At 48.4% G+C, this 23,043-nt stretch overlaps 1 protein-coding gene across 2 annotated transcripts; it reads right to left on the reverse strand.

Moving 5' to 3' along the window:
• Positions 1 to 1,734: 1,734 nt before the first annotated feature.
• Positions 1,735 to 20,360, reverse strand: LOC129329040 (zinc finger protein 420-like). 2 transcript variants are annotated; one of them, XM_054978436.1, is made up of 5 exons: positions 20,298 to 20,360; positions 18,002 to 18,088; positions 17,449 to 17,575; positions 16,867 to 16,959; positions 1,735 to 4,484 (listed from the first exon to the last, which is right to left on the reverse strand). In XM_054978436.1, the coding sequence occupies exons 2-5, from the start codon at positions 18,014 to 18,016 to the stop codon at positions 1,909 to 1,911; spliced, it is 2,811 nt and encodes a 936-aa protein (XP_054834411.1). In that variant the 5' UTR covers positions 18,017 to 18,088; positions 20,298 to 20,360; the 3' UTR covers positions 1,735 to 1,908. The 2 variants fall into 2 exon arrangements, with proteins under 2 accessions (XP_054834411.1, XP_054834410.1); XM_054978435.1 differs by lacking the exon at positions 20,298 to 20,360 and having other exon boundaries at positions 18,002 to 18,256.
• Between the last annotated feature and the right edge of the window lie 2,683 nt (positions 20,361 to 23,043).

Below are 23,043 nucleotides of genomic sequence, written 5' to 3' on the forward strand. Positions count from 1 at the left end.
TCTGACTGGAGAACAGCCTTGGGAAGCTAAAAGTGACTTCATTCTCTCTTTCTTTCCCAGGCTCCTCATCCTTCCCCCTCTGCGGAATCCAAACCGTCTCTATCCTAAAGGTGGGAACTTTCCCTATAACTAACCTGACCCTTCATACCCACATCACTTCTGCCAATTTCACAGCAGTCAGTGTGCACTGAACTGATGGATCTCTAATAAAGCAACTTTATCCCTTACACTGAAGTGTCTGGTGTGAAGTACTATTGGGATCTAACTGCCAGAACCTGACACCTGGGCTAGTAACTGAAACCAGGACTGTCTGCACTGAGGAAAATACTTGGTACTGAACCAGCCCAAGGATAAATTTCTCACGTGAATGCAAAAGCTAGGGCTAAGTAACACGGATGTGTCTTAATGGGTAAATTTATATGCAATATACGTCTTGTGGTGTTCAGTGTCTTTTCCTGGAAAGCTGCTTCCATGCAGGGCAAAGAGAACCCCCTTCTAAGTACCAGTTTAGCCTAGATAAGATATAGAGTAGCACCACATAAATCTTCCCAATGGACACGAAGGCATTATCTGTTCAGGGAACAGGGTTGTAGGTTTAATCCCTGTGGGAGAAATATTAAGCTGTTTTCCTATATTATGTATTGTGTTTATAGATCAAAATGGGTAGCTGCGTTCATCTGTCTGTAGCAGTAAAAAAAGAGCAAGACTCCAGAAGCACCTAATAACAAAAACAACATACGATGTATATACCTCCCTCCAGAACAACTTAACACCCACTCAGAGTGATTTATAAAGTATGTCATTATTACTTCCACAACAACAAACACCCTGTGAGGTGGGAGGGGCTGAGAGAGCTCCTAGAAGCAGTGACTGAACCAAGGTCACCCAGCTGGCTTCAAGCAGAGGAATGAGGAATCAAACCTGGCTCTCCAGATTAGAGTCCTGCTGCTCTTAACCACCATACCAAACTGGCTCTCTGGTGGGGTATGAGCTTTCATGAAGAAGTGAGTTGTTCTAGAGACACAACTGGGCCGATTCTAGACGGCCTACCTGTTTCCAGAACGTCGCATGCCGTTGCACCGAAAATGCAAAATATCGCATTTTCGGCACAACGGTGCGCAACGTTCCAGAAACAGGTAGGCCATCTGGAATCGGCCCTGGACTCTTGTTCTTTTCTACCATATATTCAAAATTTTGTGGCCATAAAGTCCAATCAAAATTTATTTTCTTTTGTCTTTTTTTGTAGGAACTTTGAGTAAACCTATCAGAGACTGAGCCCTATGAGGAAAGGCTGAGGGCCTTGGGAATGTTTAGTTTGGAGAAGAGGCAATTGAGGGGGGTCATGATTGCACTCTTTAAGTATCTGAAAGGCTGTCATTTGGAGGAGAGCAGGGAGCTGTTCCAGTTGGCAGCAGAGAGTAGGACCAGAAGCAATGGGCTTAAATTACATGCACAAAGGTTCCAGCTGGATATTAGGAAAAACTTTTTCATGGTCAGAGTAGTTCAAAAGTGGAATCAGCTGCCTAGGGAGGTGGTGAGCTCCCCCTCACTGGCAGTTTTCAAGAAGAGGCTGGATGAATATTTGTCAGAGATGCTTTAGGCTGAACCTGTACTGGGCAGGGGGTTGGACTAGATAGTCTGTATGGCCCCTTCCAACTCTATGGTTCTATGATTCTATGATATGATTTCACGCTTTTGCAAATTGTTTGACGGGAAGTAAGATTTGAACTATGATTGAAGCTTTTTCTATATTCTATTATTTTATAAGGTTTGGTGGACGCTTTGATGGGAAATAAGGATGTGAATGAAGTTTTTCCCACATTCAAGGCATTTGTATGGTTTCTCTCATGTGTGACTTCTTTGATGGTTAGTAAGGGCTTGTCTATAACTGAAGCTCTTTCCACACTCCTAGCATTTAGACGGTTTGACCCCTGTGTGAATTCTTTGATGACCAATTAGGTTTCCAAGCTGACTGAAGCTTTTCTCACACTCCAGGCATTTATAAGGTTTCTCCCCTGAGTGAATTCTTCGATGAACAGAAAGCTGTCCACTGCAACGGAAGCTTTTTCCACACTCCAGGCATTTATAAGGTTTCTCCCCTGAGTGAATTCTTTGATGAACAGCAAGCTCTCCACTGGAACGGAAGCTTTTTCCGCACTCCAGGCATTTATAAGGTTTCTCCCCTGAGTGAATTCTTTGATGAACAGCAAGCTCTCCACTGGAACGGAAGCTTTTTCCACACTTCTGGCATTTATAAGGTTTCTCCCCTGAGTGAATTCTTTGATGGCATAAAAGGTTTTGTCTCTGACTGAAGCTTTTCTCACACTCCAGGCATTTGTATGGTTTTACCTTTGTGTGAGTTCTTTGATGACCAATTAGGTTTCCAATCCGACTGAAGGTTTTCTCACACTCCAGGCATTTATAAGGTTTCTCCCCTGAGTGAATTCTTTGATGAACAGAAAGCTCTCCACTGCAACGGAAGCTTTTTCCACACTCCAGGCATTTATAAGGTTTCTCCCCTGAGTGAATTCTTTGATGAACAGCAAGCTCACCATTGCAACGGAAGCTTTTTCCACACTCCTGGCATTTATAAGGTTTCTCCCCTGAGTGAATTCTTTGATGGCAAGTAAGGGCTGGTCTCTGACTGAAGCTTTTCTCACACTCCAGGCATTTGTATGGTTTCTCCCCTGTGTGAATTCTTTCATGAACAGTAAGGTATGACTTCCGAAGGAAACTTTTCCCACACTCCAGGCATTTGTATGGTTTTATCTCTGTGTGAATTCTTTTATGAATTAAAAGAGATCCACTGTTCCTGAAGTTCTTTCCACAGTCTACGCATTTATAAGGTTTCTCCCCTGTGTGAGTTCTTTTATGGGAATTAAGGTCTCCATTCTGTCTGAAGCTTTTCCCACACTCCAGGCATTTGTATGGTTTCTTCCCTTTATGGATTCTTTGATGAGAATTGAGATTTCCACTATGTCTGAAGCTTTTTCCACACTCCAGGCATTTGTATGATTTTTCCCCTGTGTGAATTCTTTGATGAATAGCAAGGGATCCACTGATCCTGAAGCTCTTTCCACACTCCAGACATTTGTATGGTTTCTCCCCTGTGTGAATTCTTTGATGAACAGCAAGAGATTTACTGTCCTTGAAGCTCTTTCTACACTCCAGACATTTGTATGGTTTCTCCCCTGTGTGAATTCTTTGATGAACAGCAAGATCTCCACTCTGTCTGAAACTCTTTCCACATTCCAGACATTTGTATGGTTTCTCCCCTGTGTGAATCCTTTGATGAGCAGCAAGGCCTCCATTCTGTCTGAAGCTTTTTCCACACTCCAGGCATTTGTATGGTTTCTCCCCTGTGTGAGTTCTTTTATGGGAATTAAGGTGTCCAATCTGACTGAAACTTTTCCCACACTCCAGGCATTCATATGGTTTCTTCCCTGTGTGAATCCTTTGATGAGCAGCAAGGTCTCCACTCCGTTTGAAGCTTTTTCCACACTCCAGGCATTTGTATGGTTTCTCCCCTGTGTGAGTTCTTTTATGGGAATTAAGGTGTCCAATCTGACTGAAACTTTTCCCACACTCCAGGCATTCATATGGTTTCTTCCCTGTGTGAATTCTTTGATGACCAGCAAAGGATCCTCTGCTCCTGAAGCTCTTTCCACACTCCAGGCATGTATATGGTTTCTCACCTGTGTGCATATTTTGGTGAGAAGAAAGGCTGGCACACTGAGTGAATCTTTTACCACACTCCAGGCATTTATACGGTTTCTCGTCTGAGTGAACTCTTTGATGGCGAGTAAGGTGTGTACTCTGACAGATACTTTTTCCACACTCCAGGCATTTGTATGGTTTCTCCCCGGTGTGAATTCTTTCATGGATAGTGAGTTGTGCACTATCATTGAAGCTCTTTCCACACTCCCGGCATTTAGAAGGTTTCTCCTCTGTGTGAATTATTTGATGAACAGCAAGGGATGCACTGTCTCTGAAGCTTTCCCCACAGTATTGGCACTTGTATGATTTCTCCCCTGTGTGAATTTTTTGATGGGAATTAAGATATGCACTCTGACTGAAGCTTTTCCCACACTCCAAGCATTTATTTCGATTCTCCCTTTTGTGAATTCTTTGGTGGCAATTCAGCTTGTTTGTGTGATCAAAAGTTTTTCCACACTCCTGCCCTTCTATTACTTCTGTGCTGGTAACCGAGTTCCAATAAATATCAATGTCTGATTTTTCAGGATTTCCCCCCTCATTTGCTGCGCTCTCAGTCCACTTGCTTCCTTTGTATATTTTTTGAAGCACTGGAACTTTATGAGAGATATCACCTTGTAAAGGGCCGGAAGTATTCCTTGGTGAGTATTTTCCCTCTTCCTTCCTTGGTGCGTTACGATATTCAGTGTTCTCTATCCTTTGCAGATCGGTATCTTCCTTTTCTATTACTGCAGGTTCTTTTGTTTTGTTTGCTGACTCCCAGTCACCTCCTGCAGAGAGAGAGAGAGAGAAAGCTGGCATGATCACAGAATAGAAAAATACAGGTGAAAACTTAGGGAAAGCACTAAATAAACTGCTGTGGAGGAGGCAAGAATTCAAAAGCTCGGTGTCCAGAAACACTAGGATAACCCACCAAGCATGTCAAAGAGAGGCCCAGCATTCTGGATATTTGGCACCTCTCTGCCCTTCTGACTTTGAGGCTGGTTATCAGTGTTTCAGCACAGTGGAAAATAATTTTATATTATGGACCTGTGACAGAGTACCAGGAATCTAGTTTAACCCAACAGCCATGATTAATTGACAGTTCAAAGTACAGTTCAATGTACAGTTCAAACACTGCAAAAAAGAGAAGGGGATGCTGGGAAACTGCTTGACGATGCTTATAAACTGTAAGATGCTGTGCTATTACAATAACTATTCTAAAGCCTTGGGTTGCTCCACCAGCAATAGAACCAGTAGTAGCTGTCAATCTTGCATCACCACTGAAGGAAGAAGCACTCCCAGCTCCCCAAAAAGCCCCCTGTTCTCCTGGAGCCTGTGCTGCATTCAAGGCCAAGGTGGCCAACCTCCCAACTGGCCTGACAATTTCTCTCTCCCTCAATGTTCTGCACCCCTCCCCTTGCTCACATGCCTTCTGCACACGGTTTTAGATACTAAATCAGCTTCCAGATTGGCTCCTCCAGACAACAAGTAATTGCCTATTCACTGGAAGGAAAGAGTCCTGGCTATGGTATAAAATTCAATGGGAGAGCCAGGATTTTCTTTGCAAGATGGTGGTTTTTATAGCAGGATGTTCTACTTTGGCGGAATCCTTGTGTGCCAGGGATCACTTATAGTTCAGAACCACTTACACTGGGATCCCCCGCCACTGTGCCCAAGCGAGCAAAGGTACCCACCAGCACCTTTCTGCTGCCTGCCCAGAATTCCTGGATAATAGGTGGGTCCATTCCAGAGCAGCACTTCACCATAACCACACAATTTTTTCTTTCTTTATGTAGTTATTTGTGCAGCAGGCACTCCACAAGGACTTGTGCTGAATGACTAGGTAAGCAGCTCTTCATCTCAGCCCTTACCTCCTGAACCCCCTCCACGTGCGGTAGAGAGAAAATCCATTTCCTCCTCTGCATGAACCAGCCAGGGTGCTCTGATCCTGGGTGCACCTGTCCTTGCAGGGACAGGAGAAAACTTTGCCCCTATGCAAGTCAGTGGACTCACTCTTGTCCCACGAGGTGCTTCTACCAGGATGAGAGAAGAATTTGCATCTTCTCTCTGCAATGGAAGCTGGGTAAAGTGTGTTTACAAGAGCTCTCTCTGGAGTTGCTTTGGGTCACACATCTGCAGTAAAGCACACACTTTGCACACACAAGGTTCCAGATTCATAAGAACATAAGCACGTAAGAGAAGCCCTGTTGGATCAGGCCAAAGGCCCATCCAGTCCGACACACTGTGTCACACAATGGTCAAAAAACTAGGTGTCCTCAGGAGGTCTGCCAGTGGGGACGGGACGCTAGAACACTAGAGACACTGATTTCCCCCAAATCATCAAGAATACGGAGCCTCACTGCCCTAGACAGAGAGTTCCATCTGTACCTTGTGGCTAAGAGCCACTGATGGACCTCCGCTCCATATGTTGATCCAATTCCCTCTTGAAGCTGCCTATGCTTGAAGCTGCCACCACCTCCTGAGGCAGTGAATTCCATGTGTTAATCACCCTTTGGTTGAAGAAGTACGTCCTTTTATCCATTCTAACCCAACTGCTCAGCAATTTCATTGAGTGCCCACGAGTTCTTGTATTCTGAGAAAGGGAGAAAAATACTTCTTTCTCTACCTTCTCTATCCCATGCGTAATCTTGTAAACCTCGATCATGTCACCCCTCGATCGTCGTTTCTCCAAGCTAAAGAGCCCCAAGCGCTTTCACCTTTCTTCATGGGGGAAGTGTTCCACCCCTTTAATCATTCTAGTTGCCCTTTTCTGCACTTTTTCCAGTGCTATAATATCTTTTTTGAGGTGTGGTGACCAGTGTCCAGTTCCGGCAGTTAGATCCCAATAGTATTCCACACCAGACACTTCAGTGCTACGGTTAAAGTTGCTTTATTAGAGACCCATCAACTTTCCGACTTGTAGAATAGGGACGGTTGGGATTCTGGCGTGAAGGAACTGGAGGGGTAGGGTGAGGGTCAGGAGCTTGGAGAAGGGAGAAAGAGTGAAGTCACATTTAGCCCCCAGACTTCACCTGGCACCCAAGGCCATTCTCACGTTTGCTCCAGAAGTGAAAGCAGCCCCCTGCGAGACACGCAAAACAGCTCCAAGCCCCTAGAGACAAGAGGCATGACACATACTAACATGATATCAGTACAAAGTGCAGCATACACTCAACATATTCTCAGAGGATCAGCATCATATGCATAAGCCCTTCATGATAGATATGTTGGCATGCTTATCTGACAGCAAATATACACAGAGGACCCCGTTCAAAGACACAGTCCTAAGAGACCACTGTATATAAAATATAAATTTAATATGTCAGTGAAAGTGCAAAGTGCAAGAAAATCCCAATCAATACCTTAGCTCTTAACAATTGTTCAAAGCTCACTGACCACAATATAAGCAATGCCTAATAACAGTGTTCACAATCAGACAATGTCCAAATTACTGCCAATAAATTGTCACTGAAGAAACAACGCTGGTGAATTTCACAGTTCCTTCAACAAAACCATTTGGTGATCCATTTTTTTCTTTCCTTTTCTCTGCAGGCACTTGACGGCGGGAGGACACGCTCCAGGAGAGCTAGAGATGAGAAAACACTCTCCCAGGCTGTTAGCAATGGGTGCGGCAGCCTTATCACAGCCCGTTTCGGGGCAAGAGCTTTTCTACATGTGTAACTTCCAATGTCGTGTATCAAAAAGAGTCCAGTAGCACCTTTAAGACTAACCAATTTTATTGTAGCATAAGCTTTCGAGAATCACAGTTCGCTTTGTCAGATGCATGGAGGGCAAAAAGAAACTGGTCAGATATAGAGGAGGAGAGGGGAGGGCGGGGTAGATGCAAACAGCTCCTTCTGATATGGAGATGCAAACAGCTCCTTCTGATATGGAGATCAGTTTGCTTCTGTTGAGGAAATCAGTTACCCCTGATAATGAGATAACCATTCACAGTCCCTATTCAGTCCCAGCTTGACAGAGTCAAATTTACATATGAATTCCAATTCAGCAGCTTCCCGTTGGATTTTGTTTTTTAAAGTTTTGAAAGGTTTCTGGTGAACTACAGTGACCTTTAAGTCTTTGATGGAGAGAACGAGATTCTCGAAAGCTTATGCTACAATAAAATTGGTTAGTCTTAAAGGTGCTACTGGACTCTTTTTTATTTTCTCGTGTTGTTTGATGCTTATCTGACAACCAGAGTTGTACACAGTATTCCAAATGAGTCCGTACCATTGATTTATACAAGGGCATCATGATAGTCGCTGATTTGCCTTCAATTCCCTTCCTAATAATCTCCAGCATAGCATTAGCCTTTTTTTATTGCCGTCGCACACTGTGCTGACATTTTCAATGAGTTATCTACCACAACTCCAAGATCTCTCTCTTGGTCAGTCTCCACCAGTTTGGACCCCGTCATTGTGTATTTATATTTGGGAATTTGGGCCCCAGTGTGCATTACTTTGCACTTGGCCACGTTGAACCTCATTTGCCGTGTTGATGCTCACTTGCCCAACTTCGACACATCCCTTTGGGGTGCCTCACAATCGTCCCTGGTTCTCACCACCCTGAACAATTTAGTGTCATCTGCAAACTTAGCCACTTCGCAGCTTACTCCCAACTCCAAATCATTAATGGACACGTTAAAAAGCACCGGACCCAATACCGAGCCCTGCGGTACCCCACTGCTTACCACCTGTCAGTTCTCAGCTCTTAAGCTATGGCAAGCATCACTCCGGCCCCCTATACATCAAGCACACCAGGGCTCTTGGTTATAAAGGCTTTATTCCAGTAATTTGCAAATTCCATAGTAAAAGATTCTAAGTTGACCAAGAAGTTGGAAGGAACGAACTAGCAGGGCAAAATGGTCAGAGAGCCCATCTCTTCCCCCCTCCCACCTTCTTAGCGTATCAGCAGTGAGAAGAAACTGGACAGAGTTCTCATGGAAACAGTGTGAAAGTGAGAAACCCAAACATGTCTGGCTCACACCGCCGTGGTCGAGATGACAGATCTTACTCAGACAACTTGTACCAAAACCATTGATCACCTCTCATCCTGAGGAATTAAATAACATTAAGACGCCTGCAACATCCTGTCAAGGCACAGCAAAGAAACATGGCAATTAAAATACGCTTTTACAGATTGACTGAATGGCATGGCTGGGGAGCCCAGTCATGACACCACCCTCCCCTGGGAATATTGCCCATTTATACTCACTCTCTGTTTCCTATTCATTAGCCAGTTTTTGACCCATAAGAGGACTTGTCCTTTCCCCCCGTGACTATTGAGCTTATTTAGCAGCCTTTGGTGAGGAACTTTATCAAAAGCTTTCTGGAAGTCCAGGTAGACAGCATCTGTTGGTTCCCCCGTTGTCCACATGTTTGTTCCCTCCCTCAAAGAACTTTAATAGGTTTGTGAGACAAGATCTTGCCTTACAGAACCCATGCTGAGTCTTCCTCAATATCTTTTCTTCATCAATGTGCCAACTAATTCTTTCTTTAACAACCGTTTCCACCCACTTACCCGGTACTTACGTTAGACTGACTGGCCTGTAATTTCCCGGATCTCCTTTGGAACCCTTTTTAAAGATGGGGGAGACATTAGGTACCTTTCAGAATTAATGACCAGCATTTCCTGTGAAAGGGACCTCATGGGAAATCATCTTGTCAGAGACCCACCTGCAGAGCAGGTATGCTTGGGAAGAAATCCCCTCCAGCCTGGAGACGAGATTCCTCCTCTGCTAGCTGGGACTCTACAGTGATGTCATAACATTGAGGGTAACTGTGATGAATTTTGAGAGCTCTCTGTCTTTTAAGTGCCGTTTCCCGCAATAATCAAAGATAGCACGTGCACCTTGCTGTATTTAGAAAGAAAGATCTTGCTCAGTGCCCAGGGATGTCTCTCGAAGCCTCTGATGGGCGATACGTTGACCACCAATTGCCACCCACCCAATGCTACAGGAAGAAAGACTCCACGTGGATCCCCACCCGCAAGGGTTGCAATGCCACACTGGATTTCTGCAGAGATTTAACTGCAGCCCAGTGGTTAAGTGGTGCCATGAGCGGAGTAGGTGGCCTTGGGGAAGCACCTCCGCTCAGCCCCACTCCAGTTCTATTGTGGGGATAATAACAACACTAACTTGTTCACTGCTATAGCTGAGGCAGTAATCTGTCGAGAAGAGCACTATATAAGCACAGTTATTATTATTATTATTCAAATTACACAAAACAAAATCTATAATAAACAAAGCTCACATATTATCATTGATTGGCCATGTTGAGCCGATACACGTTTCCACCAGATACCTAAGTATCAGCCAGGTATCGGAGCAATATATATGCTGTTCCAAGTAACACCATCTTTTGCAGTTCTGCCGGTGTTGTATCAGAAAGCGACAGTTTTTCCAAATAAGTTGCAATTTTTTTTTAAATAGTTCCCAGCGCCCCGATGACAAGTGGGGGGGGGGTACTGTTGTAGGCTTCATCCACAGTCAAGTGATTTCTATTGCCATATCTCTCTATTTAATCATTTTTTTCTTGTTCTTTTTCTTCGACTCTGGCACCCCCAGAATGGCAATCCAAACGTTTCGATTTTCCACGACTGTTATGTCTGGTGTATTGTACTCAAGGTGTTGATCAGTTTGAATTCTGAAATCCCACAAGATCTTGACTTGCTCATTTTCTAGCACCTTTTCCACCTGTTGTTCCCATGAATTCTTTGATACTGGCAGATTATACTTTTTTCTCAATGACCAATTAATCAGCTCTGCGACCTTGTCATGTCTAGCTTTGTAATCCATCTGTGCAATTTTGCTGCATTCACAAATAAATTGGGACACAGTTTCATCTGCTTCCTGGCAAAATCAACATTTTGAATTTTCACTGATTTTCTGAATTTTGGCTTTTATAACATCCGTTTGCAATGTTTGTTCTTGTGCTGCGAAGATCAGACCTTCGGTTTCTTTCTCGATTGGGTCCATCTTCAACCATGCCAAAGTTAGGCTATTGTCATTTTTTCCTTCAAGATTTTTTAGATGTTGCCCATGTAAGGTTTTGTTTTTCCAGCCATTTAATCTCTTCTCAAACTGTTTCTTCTTGTATTCATCCTTTGTTTCAGTTATTTTAAATATGTCCTCTTTTTGTCATTTTTCTGTACTTCTGCTGAGGAGTCATTCAGGCCTTTCTTTTCTTCTTCCACTATCTGATGTACTTGTAACAGTCCTCTTCCACCAATTTTTCATTGTAAATATAACCTGTCAACACCACTTTTCAGGTGTAAGGAGTGAGGCATGCTCATTAGATTTCAGGTTTTTCGATCTAATTTTTCTAAATCGCTTTGAGTCCAATCTATTATTACAGCTGAATATCTGATCACTAGAACTCCCATGTGTTTATGATCTTGACTTTATTTCCACCATTTATTTTGACTTCAGAATTTTTCGTACTCTCTTGATGTATTCTTTTTAAGTCAGTTCTTTTGCTTTCACATGCAGGATGTTATCTAATTCTAACATTCTAAAGTATTTATAGTTTTCATTATTTGATCATCAGTTCATAACGTTGCCATTTTCAAGTTCTATTCCATCAATATTTTTTACTTTTCTACGTTGCATGGAGGGTACTGCACATTTGTCTAAGCCAAATTTCATTTAAATATCATCCCTGTACATTTTCACTGTATTAAACAATGATTCAAGTTCAGTGGTACATATTGTTTTCCATTCAGAAATCATATACTCACATTGCTAATATCCTTGTGAAAAGTTTGAATGTTGTTGGAAGGCATGTGATTGGGTAGTAATTGCCAGGCTCATTGACTTTTCCATCTTTCACAATCAGAATGTGTGGCCTTTTGTGAGCCATTCTTCACTGGTGGAATTGTGAAGCATTTCATTGAATGGCGCTGCCATGCATTGAAGAATACTTTGTTGTTGTTGTTTCCAGCCAATCTAAATGGTCATGCTCCAGAAAGTTCATCTCCTGCAACACTACCTCACCCACACTGAAAGAATTGCTATAAATGACCTCAGAAACAATTCAGACATCATAACCAAAGGAGATGACAAAGGAAGAGCAGTTCCCTCCGCACCCTCCGAATTTGGTAAGGGCCCCTCCATGGGTCCCCCTCCTCCCGTGGGAACACCGAGTGGTGTACCAGGACCTTCTCTCCGACTTGGAAGGTCCTCATCCTTGCGCCCCGGTCGTAGGTCGCCTTCTGCTTTGTCTGGGCGTGGGTCAGCTGGCGGTTGGCCTCGGCCTGGGACTGCTGCACCCGCTCACGGAGCTGGCTCATGTACTCTGGTATGGGGGGAGCAGGGCTGCTGGTGCGGGGACCCCACTGTTCCGCCAGCCGAGAGAGCATCCCCCGTGGCTTGCACCCGTACAGCAGTTCAAAGGGGCTAAAGCCGGTGGACGCCTGCGGGGTCTCCCTTAGGGCGAACATGAGGGGGTTGATGTATAGGTCCCACTGTCGAGGCTTGTCCCGTGTCATCTTCCTCAAGGCTTCCTTGACGGTCTGGTTCAGACGCTCTGCCAAACCGTCAGTCTGAGGGTGGTACGCCGAGGTGAATACCTACTGGATCCCCAAATTCTGGCAGAGTTGACACATGGCTTTGGCCCGGAATGGCCCCCCCCCCCGGTCTGTCAAGATTTCATCAGGCAGTCCCACCATGGCAAAAAGCTTGGACAGGGCTCGTATCATCCCCGGGGTCTGCATCGTCTTAAGCGGGATGACCTCAGGGAATCGTGTAGCATAGTCCACGATCACCAGGGCAAAGCGGTGGCGTGCGTGGCAGTGGGCCGATAAAGTCCATCGCGATGCGTTGGAAGGGCGTCTCCATGACGGGCAGCGGGGAGAGGGGGGCCTTTGGTGGGCGGTGGGCTGCCACCCGCTGACAAGGTGGGGCACAAGCGGCAGTGGGCCTTCACGTCTGCGTTCACGGAGGGCCAGAAGAACCGCTCGAGGATCTTCTTCAGGGTCTTGTGGTGCCCCAGATGCCCGGCCCAAGCGTGTTCATGGGCCATGCGGAGGACTTCTGCCCGGTAAGCTGCCGGCACCAGTAGCTGGCGGACCTCTCCCTGGCCGTTTGGGGCACGGGCTAGGCGGACCCACACCCCTCCCTGCTTCTCAATGCGGGGAAGCTGTTGGGACCTCCGCTCATCCTGCACTCGGTCCTCCTCATGAGCTGCTGTCTCCCGCAAGCGCTGTAAGGACTCATCTGCCCCTTGGGCCTCGCAGAAGGGGTGGTCGGCCGGGGGTCCCGCTGGGTCCTTGGCCCGCGGGCCTGCCCCTGGTCTGGTAGAGGGACCCTCGTCCGGGTCGGGGGCCTCCTCCACTTGCAGCGCTGGGGCAACCTGTGGGTTTGCCAGTCCCTCGGCTGCCTCCCTAAGTAGCCTAGAGAACCCCGGGGCATCTCTCCCCAGCAGCATAGGGAGCGGTAAGTGGGCTACCTTGGCCACTTCCAGGTGGCGGAGCGCTCCCAGGTATTCCACTGTGATCCAGACCATAGGGTACGGCTGGGTGCGGCCCATCACGTCTGTCACCGGGACCCAGCGGTGCACTGGGGTGTCAGCAGGGATAAGTTGGGAACGAATTGCTGATACTGCGCTCCCTGAGTCCAATAGGGCTTGTAGGGTCTGCCGTCCTATTCTCACGGTGGCGCACAGACCCTGCACCGCCTTGCCGGCTGGTGGGTTAATTTCCCACGCAAATGCGCATACCACTGGTGGGGTGGCTGCGGGGGCGCAGGCTTGTATCTGGTGCTCCACCGCCTGCGCTAGCTCCACCTGAGCTGCTTGGAAGGTTGCCTCCAGCTTCCTCCACATCTCGTCCAGGTGTGCCTCTAGCCATGGTCTGAGCTCTGCCGTGGCGTTGGGGTGCATCCCCTCGCCTGGCGCCTGCGTTGGAACGACCTTCCCCGTACGGGCCACCAACTTGTCAGGGCTAGCAGCAGCTGCCACTGGGCGTGGCACTGGACGGTCTGCTCCTGACATCAAAGGGGGGCCAGGGATTCTGCAGGACCCTGCTCTGTGGGCGGAGGGGCGGTATACATCACCCGGACTCCCTCTCAGCCCACTCGCTGGCCTGCTCAACCTGGCCTGCTTACCCTCTGCCTCCTCCATCACCTTTGCCTCCCAGAAGTCTCCTCCAAGCCTCCACTCTCGCACTGCTCTGCTCTCACTCCACATCCTCACTCCTCACTCACACCCACCACCCCAGGGCTCTTCCCAGCCACCCTTTATAGGGCTTCCTGTCTCCACCCCGCCCTCCTTCCAGGCTTGTTCCCTCTCCTGACCGGGCCCAGCTGTGCGTTCCCCCAGGTGTTTCCCTCCAACCACTAATCCCTTCTGGGCTCCTTTGCCTAGCTGGCAGGGTGGGGTTGAGTGTGAGCCATCCCCAGCTGAGGGCTCCTTGGCCTTGCTCACGAGGGGCTGCCCCAGCCAGCCTCTGAGCTACTGAGCTTGCCTGGCCTTGCTCACGAGGAGCTGCCTTAGCCAGCTTCCGTGCTGCCTGCTTGGCAATGCTGGGCGGGGCTACCCATCTCCTCCCCCAGAATGCCTGTGGCAGCCCCCCCCTGGAGAGGCTTGGCTTCTAGCAACTCCTGAGCCAGGCTGCTGTCTTCTAGCCCTGGCGTGGCCCTGGGCTGTCCCAAGCTGCTGCAGCAGGAGTAGCTGGCCGGGCTGCCGGGATCAGCCACAGCTGCACCATGTTGGCTGGCTACTGGGCTTCTCTGGCTGAGCTGATTAGGGAAGGTGGGCCCAGCTGCGGCCCCTTGGCTGGCTGCCCAGCTCTCCCCACAGAGTGCCCTCAGCAGCTCCACCTGGAGGGGCTGGCTTCTGAGCACCTCCTGAGTCAGGTTGCCCTCTTCAAGCTGGGGTGGATGCTGGGGCGTGGCTCTGAGTTGCTGTGGCTGCTTCTCCCCCTTTGCAGGTAAGGGCCCTGTTTGGGCTGCTGCTGGGTCCCAATTCTTCCTGCCTCTGCCCTCTCCCTTTGGTGTAGGCAGGTTCTGGCCCTGGCTACTGGCTGAGGTGGCAGGGCTGCTGTCTCCTGGCTGCCTCCCCCTGCCTCCTCTTGTTGAGGCCGGGGGCTGTGCCTCAGACCCCGGACACAGTTCTCTCCATAGACAAATTCAGGAGACCAAAAGACAATTCTCCAATGCTACTTCCTACAAACCACTAATCTCTGACCCTCCTCAGGAACACCAAAAAGAACTAAACAGGTTTTAAAAGGCATTGCCCACACACACGTAGGAGCAAATCTATATGGACACACCACAGGAACCTCAGCCAGGCACTTCTATCTTCTGCCCAAAATGTACAACAACAATTATTATTATTATTGTTTCAATTTATATACCGCCCTTCAGGGTAACACCTTCTTAGAGCAGTTTACAAAGTATATTATTATTATCCTCACGTGGCAGCTGACTGGGAGACACATTCCTCTAGACTCTCATGCTTTTTCCGCTTTTCTGGGCTTTACCCCAGCGTGCGATTCCAGTTTGATCTGGGGATTGTTTGGCTCTTTTTAATTAGAGAGCAGAAGGCCCCCCTCCCCCTCCTGATGTCAGGAAGATATAAAGGCTAACGCTCTCTAATCAATGTGACAAATGTGCTCAGCATCAAACATACAGTGATACAGAATTACAATACAACAGTTGCAACAAATGCAGTACAGTCTCTACGAGGTTCATAGCTTATGTATCAGTCTGAGACAGACTGAGATAGCAAAGTCCTTTTACAATAGCTATCCTTGAACAGGGCAAAGACTCCAGGCTCACGGAGGACGAGGGTAAGTATGCGTCGATTCAGACATTTTCGTTGTTGTTTCTTTCCTTTTCTTGCAGGTGTCTATCAAGCTGCGACGCAGGTGGTACGTCATGATGCAGCCCTAGCTGTGGCCGGCTGGCAGCAGATCGCGTCGTTTAGACTTCCTCAGGGGCTGTAGAGTCACCTCGTAGAATCAGAACAATTCTTTCTTGAAACCTGGAGAGTGACGCAGGCGTGTGAGCCAGGGTGCCTGCATCCCTCTCCAGGCATCATGATGTACCACCTGCGTTACATCTTGCTATCTCAGTCTGCCTCAGACTGATATATAAGCTATGAACCTCACAGAGGGCTTAGTAGCAAGAGAATGTACTGCATTTGTTGCATTTGTTATATTGTAATTTTGTATCACTGTATGTCTGTTTGATGCTGAGCACATTTGTTACATTGATTGGAGAGCATTTCCCTTTAGAAGAATATATATTTACATGTTTGTATAACTGAAAAGTACATTTGTTGCAGCAGTAGTGAATGTAAGTCATTTCAGGATCCATCCTGGGTGGGTTTCCCACTGTCTCCACTCCTAATACCAGCTGGGCTAAGGCACGGGGAGGGCACTGCCCCCTGCTCCGTTCCTGTTCCCGGCCTGGGCTTCCCACTACGGCATGTTTTCTGGAGCGATATGGTGAGTTACCTGAGCTTCCCTCTGCGGCAGCGCCCTCTGGTGGTGCACCAGGGTATACAGTGAGTTGTCTGAAACACGCTTACTCAATTATGTAGCAAAGATTATCCCCACGACAATCACTCTATGAGGTGGGTGGGGCTGAGAGAGCTAGAAGCTGTGACTGACACACTTCAAGTGGAGGAGTGGGGAATCAAACCCGGTTCTCCAGATCAGAGTTCTGCGCTCTTAGCCACTACACCAAACTGGCTGCTATGCAAACCATCTTGAGTTTCAATGACAAAGGAAGATTATAAATAATGTAAATAATTTTTTTTTAAAACTCCAGGTTTGGAAATTCATAGTGATTGAAGTAGTTTGGAGCTCTGGTGTAAATCAGGGAGATCTCCAGCCCCCACCTGACAGTTCAAAATGAACACATTCTGCGACATGTTGTTGCAAGGCCCCACTTGTATATTGAATGCCCCAAGTCTGATCTGTGGAAAACCCACCCTAAATGTTTAGACCACCTTTCCAAGAGTGGTAGGAGAGGCCGCAGCGGTTGAGCTCACAGTCCCTACAGTGGGGAAGTGCAACACGCCACCCTTGCGCTTCGAGATCTTCATAACTCATCAACGTTCTTTGGAGAAGAAGCAACTGGGAGGATAAAGAGCGCTGCGTAAATCGACCTTCCCTTGGGAGGAAGCGCAGGCAACACACCGTCCCATGACAGATCTAAGCAAGTACCTGCCAATCCCTCCTCTTCATCAGAGAACGGGAGAAACAGCCCTTCCTCTTCCTCCAGCCAGGATATGAGGTCAGGTTTGGCAATCGGGGGTCCTGTTTGTCAGAAATAATACAGAATTAAGACTCTTTAGTGTGTGCATAAATCCTGCAATTCCAAGCCAGCTTGACTGTCCCTCCGGAAACACACAAGAGGCAAGTAAGAGGGGCGGGGCGGAGTACAGCATGGGGCGAAGACTCCTCCGTCCGGCACCGGCAGTTCTGTGCCCACTCCCTGCCCACCTGAGACTGAAATGCCAGAGAGCCCTGCAGAGCTCCTTCCACAGCGCAGGGAGGCAAAGCCCAGGGAGGAGGGGAGCCCCTGCTGGGACCATCCCTCCCACCAGGCCAAGCGTCCCTTGGCACCTCTTCTCAGGCACTCCAGGGACAGGACTGCCAGGCAGGGGCTCCCTCTCTGCAGGGAGGACCCAGAAGCCCTCCCACACCCGAGGAAGGAGCACGGAGGGGGGCAGAGATCACCCACTGGGCCCAGGGAAGACTGCCTGGCCGTGCCCTTAAGACAGCCCAGGAGAAATGGACCCTTACCCAGAGATGCCACATTCCCAAAATTCTCCAGCATGACTTCCTTGTACAGGGCTCTCTGGGCCGGGCGCAGCAGGCTCCACTCCCCCTGGCTGAAACGCACAGCCACCTCTTCGAAGGACACCCCACCCTGGAAGGAGAGGAAAGCATTTCCTTATATCACTGGAAAGGACAGTATATGAATGCTGGAAGACGAGAAGAAAGAGGAGGCGGGAAGGGCCCTGTGGGTGACATTTGGCTCCCCCCTCCCAGACCTCTCAGGGTCCATCTTGAGACCAAAGAGTCTGTCCTCACTAGCAGAGGGTGAGTAGTAACCCTTGTGGGGAAGGGGCCAGAGATGTCCGTATCACAGAGAAGCAGAAATTTTTGCATTGAAATAAATGTCCCAGGAATAGTCTCTGATTGGGCAGGGGGTGACTGTTCTCCTGCCTCCCCCTGGCGTGAGCAGCGCCAGAACCAGCGGAAAGGAGTCCAGTCCTCTAAGTATTACAACTGACCAGGAAGCATTCCTGCTCTCCACTGAATGTCACCCCTCTGGGACCCCCTCCCTCCTTACTTTAGCTAGATGCATGGCTGCTCTTTTCCCTTCACCACACGGAGCAGATGGCGGAGCGATTCTCAAGGGTGTCTTCTCCCTGGTGCCCTGCAATGACAAAAAGAGAGAAGGTGGGAAGCCATTTTTGGTACTCACAGATTTCTGTGCAGCTCCTTCTGTCTCTGGACTGGCTTCCGGGCACAATTCCAGATCTAATATATGAAGGCTGACTCAAGATCTCTTTCCCCCAAACCAGGCCATGTTTACGAGGGGACTCCCCCCCTCCTTATTCATCTCCCTTCCTGGAAATGCTCCCTCCCCACCCATTTGGGGGCAATGAGCTCCTGGCCCTGCCTGAGGCCACACCAGCCCCTCCTCCCCTCTGAGGGGAGCCCAACAGCCCCTCCAGCCTGCTCCGCGCAACTCCCAGAACGTGATGGGAAGTGGCAGAGCCCTGGAGGGATGATGGGACGGAGTGCCCGACTCAAGGGGGCAGGCGGGAAAGTTCCAGCTACAAAGAGTTGCTTATTGGGAAAGTTCCCTGCACATAGAAAGTTAACACTGAAAGGAGGCAGTTTCTACCCTCTTTCTATGCTTGCTGTGCTGCTTTCCTGCAGCAGGGAGTTTTTAACACTGTAGGAAAACTTTCCATGTTCTGCTCCTCCACTGCCGTCTGGAGTGAAGCCGCCCCATGAGCCCACCTTCAGGGAATGGGGCTTAAATAACAGGGCAAATCGAGTGAGCCCCCTCCTCCCTCCCCACCATGTCAGGTCACTGTCCCCTCCTCCTCTTGCATGTGTGAACCCGGCCTGAGAGTTAAACAAGCGCTGGGCAGGGAGGGAGTGTCTTGTTTTGGGTGCAGCACGGCTGACCCTGAAGGAATCCTGGGCCTGGGGTGAAGAATCCCTGGGGGACTGGAGCCCCCCCCCTTCCCACACCTGCAGGAGAGTAAAGGAGCAGCCCAGGAGTTACAGGACACAGGCCAGGATTTCCAAAGGTAAATGGGAGAAGGGGAGGGGGGCTCCTCTAACACCCCCCTCACCACCAAGCTGCTAAGGGTTTCCCTTCCTTTGAGGCAGAAGGAGTGGCGGGGAGGGGAGGAAAGTCCTGCTGGGGCCAGCCTGAAAAGCAGCCAAGGGGCTCCTCTCGCCCCTCCCTCTCTTGCTCCTCCTGCTGTTCCCCTCCCTTGACCCCCCCCCCTCCCTGGTTCAAAGAACAGCAAGCGGGTCCTTTTCCTCTTTGCACCTCCGGTGGGTCTTTTATTCTCTGGCTTTGCATGCAGCTGATGCAGGAGGGCAGGGAGGGATCTGGGGGGGGGGGGGGGGGCTCCCTTTCACCCCCTGCTTCCCCTCTTTTCTCTCTGCCTTGAGACTTGCATTGCAGCCCCTCCCTCTGCATATTCCCCCCCCAAAAGCCCCTTTCAGCTCCCCAGACCCCTCCCAGCCATTCCAGCAGCAGCCAGTGAAAGTCAGAGGAGCTTCTTTTGTGCGGCGGGGGGGGGGGGAGATAGGAAAGGGCTTCCCCACAACACCCCCCTCCCCATGGGCCTCTCTAGGATGTGGGGGTCCCTCCTTTAACCCTTGGAGGGGGTCTCTCCAACGAAAATAGCCCGGGAGACAGAAAGTTAGTAGCCCCCGATGGAGAGGCGTTTTCCAACCCAGGCTGCATCGACGCCGGGCCCTTTTCACTCTCCCGGCATCGGGACGTTTCCAGGCAGCCGTAAACGGGAAGGAATTATTCAGCCGCCCCCCGCCCAGGCTTCCCCCCCCCCAAAGCAGGACTGGGGAAGGTCAGAGAAAGGCCGGGAAGCCCCCGGAAGGGCGCGAAGCGAGGGGGGAACCGAGACAAGGAGCCCACGTGGGAAAGGAACAGCTTGGCTGTTTTCCTCGGAGGCCCCTCCTGTTCTGGGTCAGGGCCCCGTTTTGTCTGGGACTCCGCAGGGTCCAGCGCCAGTCCCTGCCCCCTCTCCCCCTCCCCCCCTCTCCAGCCCCTCAGTCCTTGACTCCCCCTCCCCCAATTCCGCACCATCTCCCCCCCCCAGTCCCCGCCCGCCCCTCCGTCCTCAGCGCCTGTGGAACCTGCAGCCACTTGAGCCCCGTCCCGCCTCCAAAGGCGCCGCCTGCGGGTGTCCCCCCCCCCCGAGCCCACTGCAGGGGCATCCCGGCTCTGGGGGGCAGGAGGGGGGGCAGAGCGGGCCTTTGGGGAGGGGGCTCCCCCAGCTCCTGCTGCCCCATCCTTCCCCTCTGTTTTGGGTCTTGCACTGCAGCCCCCTCCCCATAGGCCCCCTCCTCCCCCTCCCAAGCCCCTCTCAGCTCACCCGATTCCTCCGAGCCCTTCAAACAAACGCCGGAAACACGGAGACCTCTTTGGCAAGGCGGGGGGAGCACAGGAAACGGCTTCTTCCCTGAGCGCCCCCCCCCCCACCATGCACCTCTCTAGGTCTGCGCGTCTCTCCCTTTAACCCTTGGAGAGCCGCTTACGCAGTCGAAGACAGGAAATGTCCACAGGCCCAAGGAAGGGGTCCTTCGATTTAGCGCACAAACTGTTTGTTTGCAGAATTAGCCTTTTGTTTTAGTGGTTGTGGGTGTTTTTGTTTCTCTCTGTGTAAACGTGACAGTTGCTTCCTTGTCTGTTTTTCCGTGTGCTGCTTCTAACCTGTAGTCTGTTTTTTAAAATTAAAGTGTTTCTTCGAATGTTCCCCCTTTTCTAAAAAGATCTTGCATCTAATTCTCCACACATGATTCCTGGAAGCAGATGGCTGCTGACCTGGGAAGAGTACCAGTTTTGAAAGCCCCTCTAGGGGGTCGCTCAATTGTGACTTGACGGCACTTGACACACACACACACCTCTTCCTCACGGTCTTGGAGGTCCCTGCTTCAGAGGCTTTCTTCCATTATTTATTCATTTTATTTTATTTTTAATCCACCCTCTCTGCAGGTGGGCTCAGAGCGAGGTACAACATTGATTAAAATACAACTTAAAATCAATCATAAAAAGAGATAAAATCCTGTACCCCTTTCAAGGTATGCAGGTGGCTTTTTGTCCTTTCCAGTTGACAGGGGCATCCTCGCTTTCAAGTAACTTTTGGCACAGTAGTGGCGTACAGAGCTATCTGCAGCCTTGGACACGGCAGACCGTGCCACCCTGTTGAGGAACTTGGAAACACAAGTGGGCAGGGCTTTTTTTCTGGGGAAAGAGGTGGTGGAACTCAGTGGGTTGCCTTCGGAGAAAAAGGTCACCTGGCTGGTGGCCCCGCCCCCTGATCTCCAGGCAGAGGGGAGTTGAGATTGCACTCAGGGACAGCCAATGCGGAAAAATACTTATTTCGGGGGTGGTGCAAACGAGCTCATGACAAAGATGACAAACCAACCAGAGAAACCAGGTGGAACAAGGAGATGGGATGCTCTGCAGAACCGAAGACCCTGCAGAGCGGTCCATCTCCTTGTTCCACCTGTTGAAAGAAAGCAAGAAAAGTACATTTATTTTGAACAGGAACAAGGGTTCCTCACGTTTCTCTCGTCCGATAATTTAAATTGGAGTTTTATGTTTGCCACAATGGAAAAACTGCAATTGGGAAAAGACTTTATTCGAGCGGTAAGAGCGATTTACAATGACCAATGTGCAGCAATTGTAGTCAATAATGATTTAACTAAAAAACTGGAAATTAGGAAAGGTCCAAGGCAGGGCTGCCCACTATCTACATTGTTGTTTATCCTGATTTTGGAAATATTGTTGATTCAGATTTGAGAGGATGATGCGATAAGAGGCATAAAAATTAAAGATTTCACCTACAAAGTTAGAGCTTTTGCAGATGATGTGAGGGTTATTGTCGAAGATCCAATACAAAATATGCTGAAGTTGTTGGACAAAATAAAGGAATTTGGAGAGTTGGCTGGATTTTATGTCAATAAGAGAAAATCTAAGATACTATGTAAGAATATGACCAAACAAAAGCAACAAGAATTGATGGAAATTACAAATTGTGAAGTAACACATAAAGTAAAATATCTAGGAATTGAGCTTACAGCGAAGAATATTGAATTGTTCAAGAATAACTATGAAAAGCTATGGCAGCAAATTGACAGAGATTTGATTAAATGGAATAAATTAAATCTGTCATGGCTGGGAAGAATAGCGGCAGTCAAGATGAACGTGTTACCTCGGAGTATGTTTTTATTACAAACAATTCCAATTATTAGAGACATTAAGCAATTCGAAAAATGGCAAAGGAAGATTTCTGATTTTGTATGGGCAGACAAGAAACCGCGAGTAAAAATGAAAGTTTTGTGTGATGCTAAGGAAAGAGGTGGACTGCAAGTGCCGAATATTAGACTATACTATGAAGCAATTTGTTTGGTTTGGCTTAAAGATTGGATGTCATTGGAGAACTGTAAGCTACTAACTTTGGAAGGTTATAATAAACTGTTTGGGTGGCATGCCTACTTGTGGCACGATAAATTGAAAGCTGATTCTATGTTTCTACATCATTATGTGAGAAGGAGTCTCTTCACAATCTGGAAAAATACAAAAGTTATCTGGGTGAAGGTATCCCCTCATGGGTGGTAGCATATGAATCTATCGACCCGAGAGTTATTTACAATAGAGACCAATGTCTGTCCTATAAAAAGATGCTCATTCAGGAACAAAATATGTTAAGAATTAAAACAGAAGAAGAGCTAGGTTTATGTTATGGATGGTTTCAATATAGGCAGATAAAGGACTTATATAACTTGGATCGTTCAAAAAGTGGAATTAAATGGAAAGATTCGGAATTGGAAGAAGTTATATTGCAAGAAAGTAAGAAGAAAATTTCAAAAATTTATAAAATTCTTTTGAAGTGGCATACAGAGGATGAAACTGTTAAAGTCCAGATGGTGAAGTGGGCTATAAATTGTCAAGGAGATATAACAATGGAGTCATGGGAGTATTTGTGGAAAAATGCAATGAAGAGATCAACTTGTACCAGTATTAAAGAAAATGTTTTCAAGATGATATATAGGTGGTATTTGATGCAAAAAAAATAGCGTATGGAAATGCTAAAATGTTTGATAAATGTTGGAAAT

Source organism: Eublepharis macularius, chromosome 4 (genome assembly GCF_028583425.1).
Source record: "Eublepharis macularius isolate TG4126 chromosome 4, MPM_Emac_v1.0, whole genome shotgun sequence".
Lineage (NCBI taxonomy): Eukaryota > Metazoa > Chordata > Lepidosauria > Squamata > Eublepharidae > Eublepharis > Eublepharis macularius.

Excerpts from the sequence above, each read along its gene's own strand:
- LOC129329040 (XM_054978436.1), bottom strand. Across the intron at positions 16,960-17,448 it reads TGGGAATGTGGCATCTCTGG|GACCCCCGATTGCCAAACCT; the intron begins GTAAGGGTCCAT and ends TCTGACAAACAG. Across the intron at positions 4,485-16,866 it reads TGAAGAGGAGGGATTGGCAG|GAGGTGACTGGGAGTCAGCA; the intron begins GTACTTGCTTAG and ends CTCTCTCTGCAG.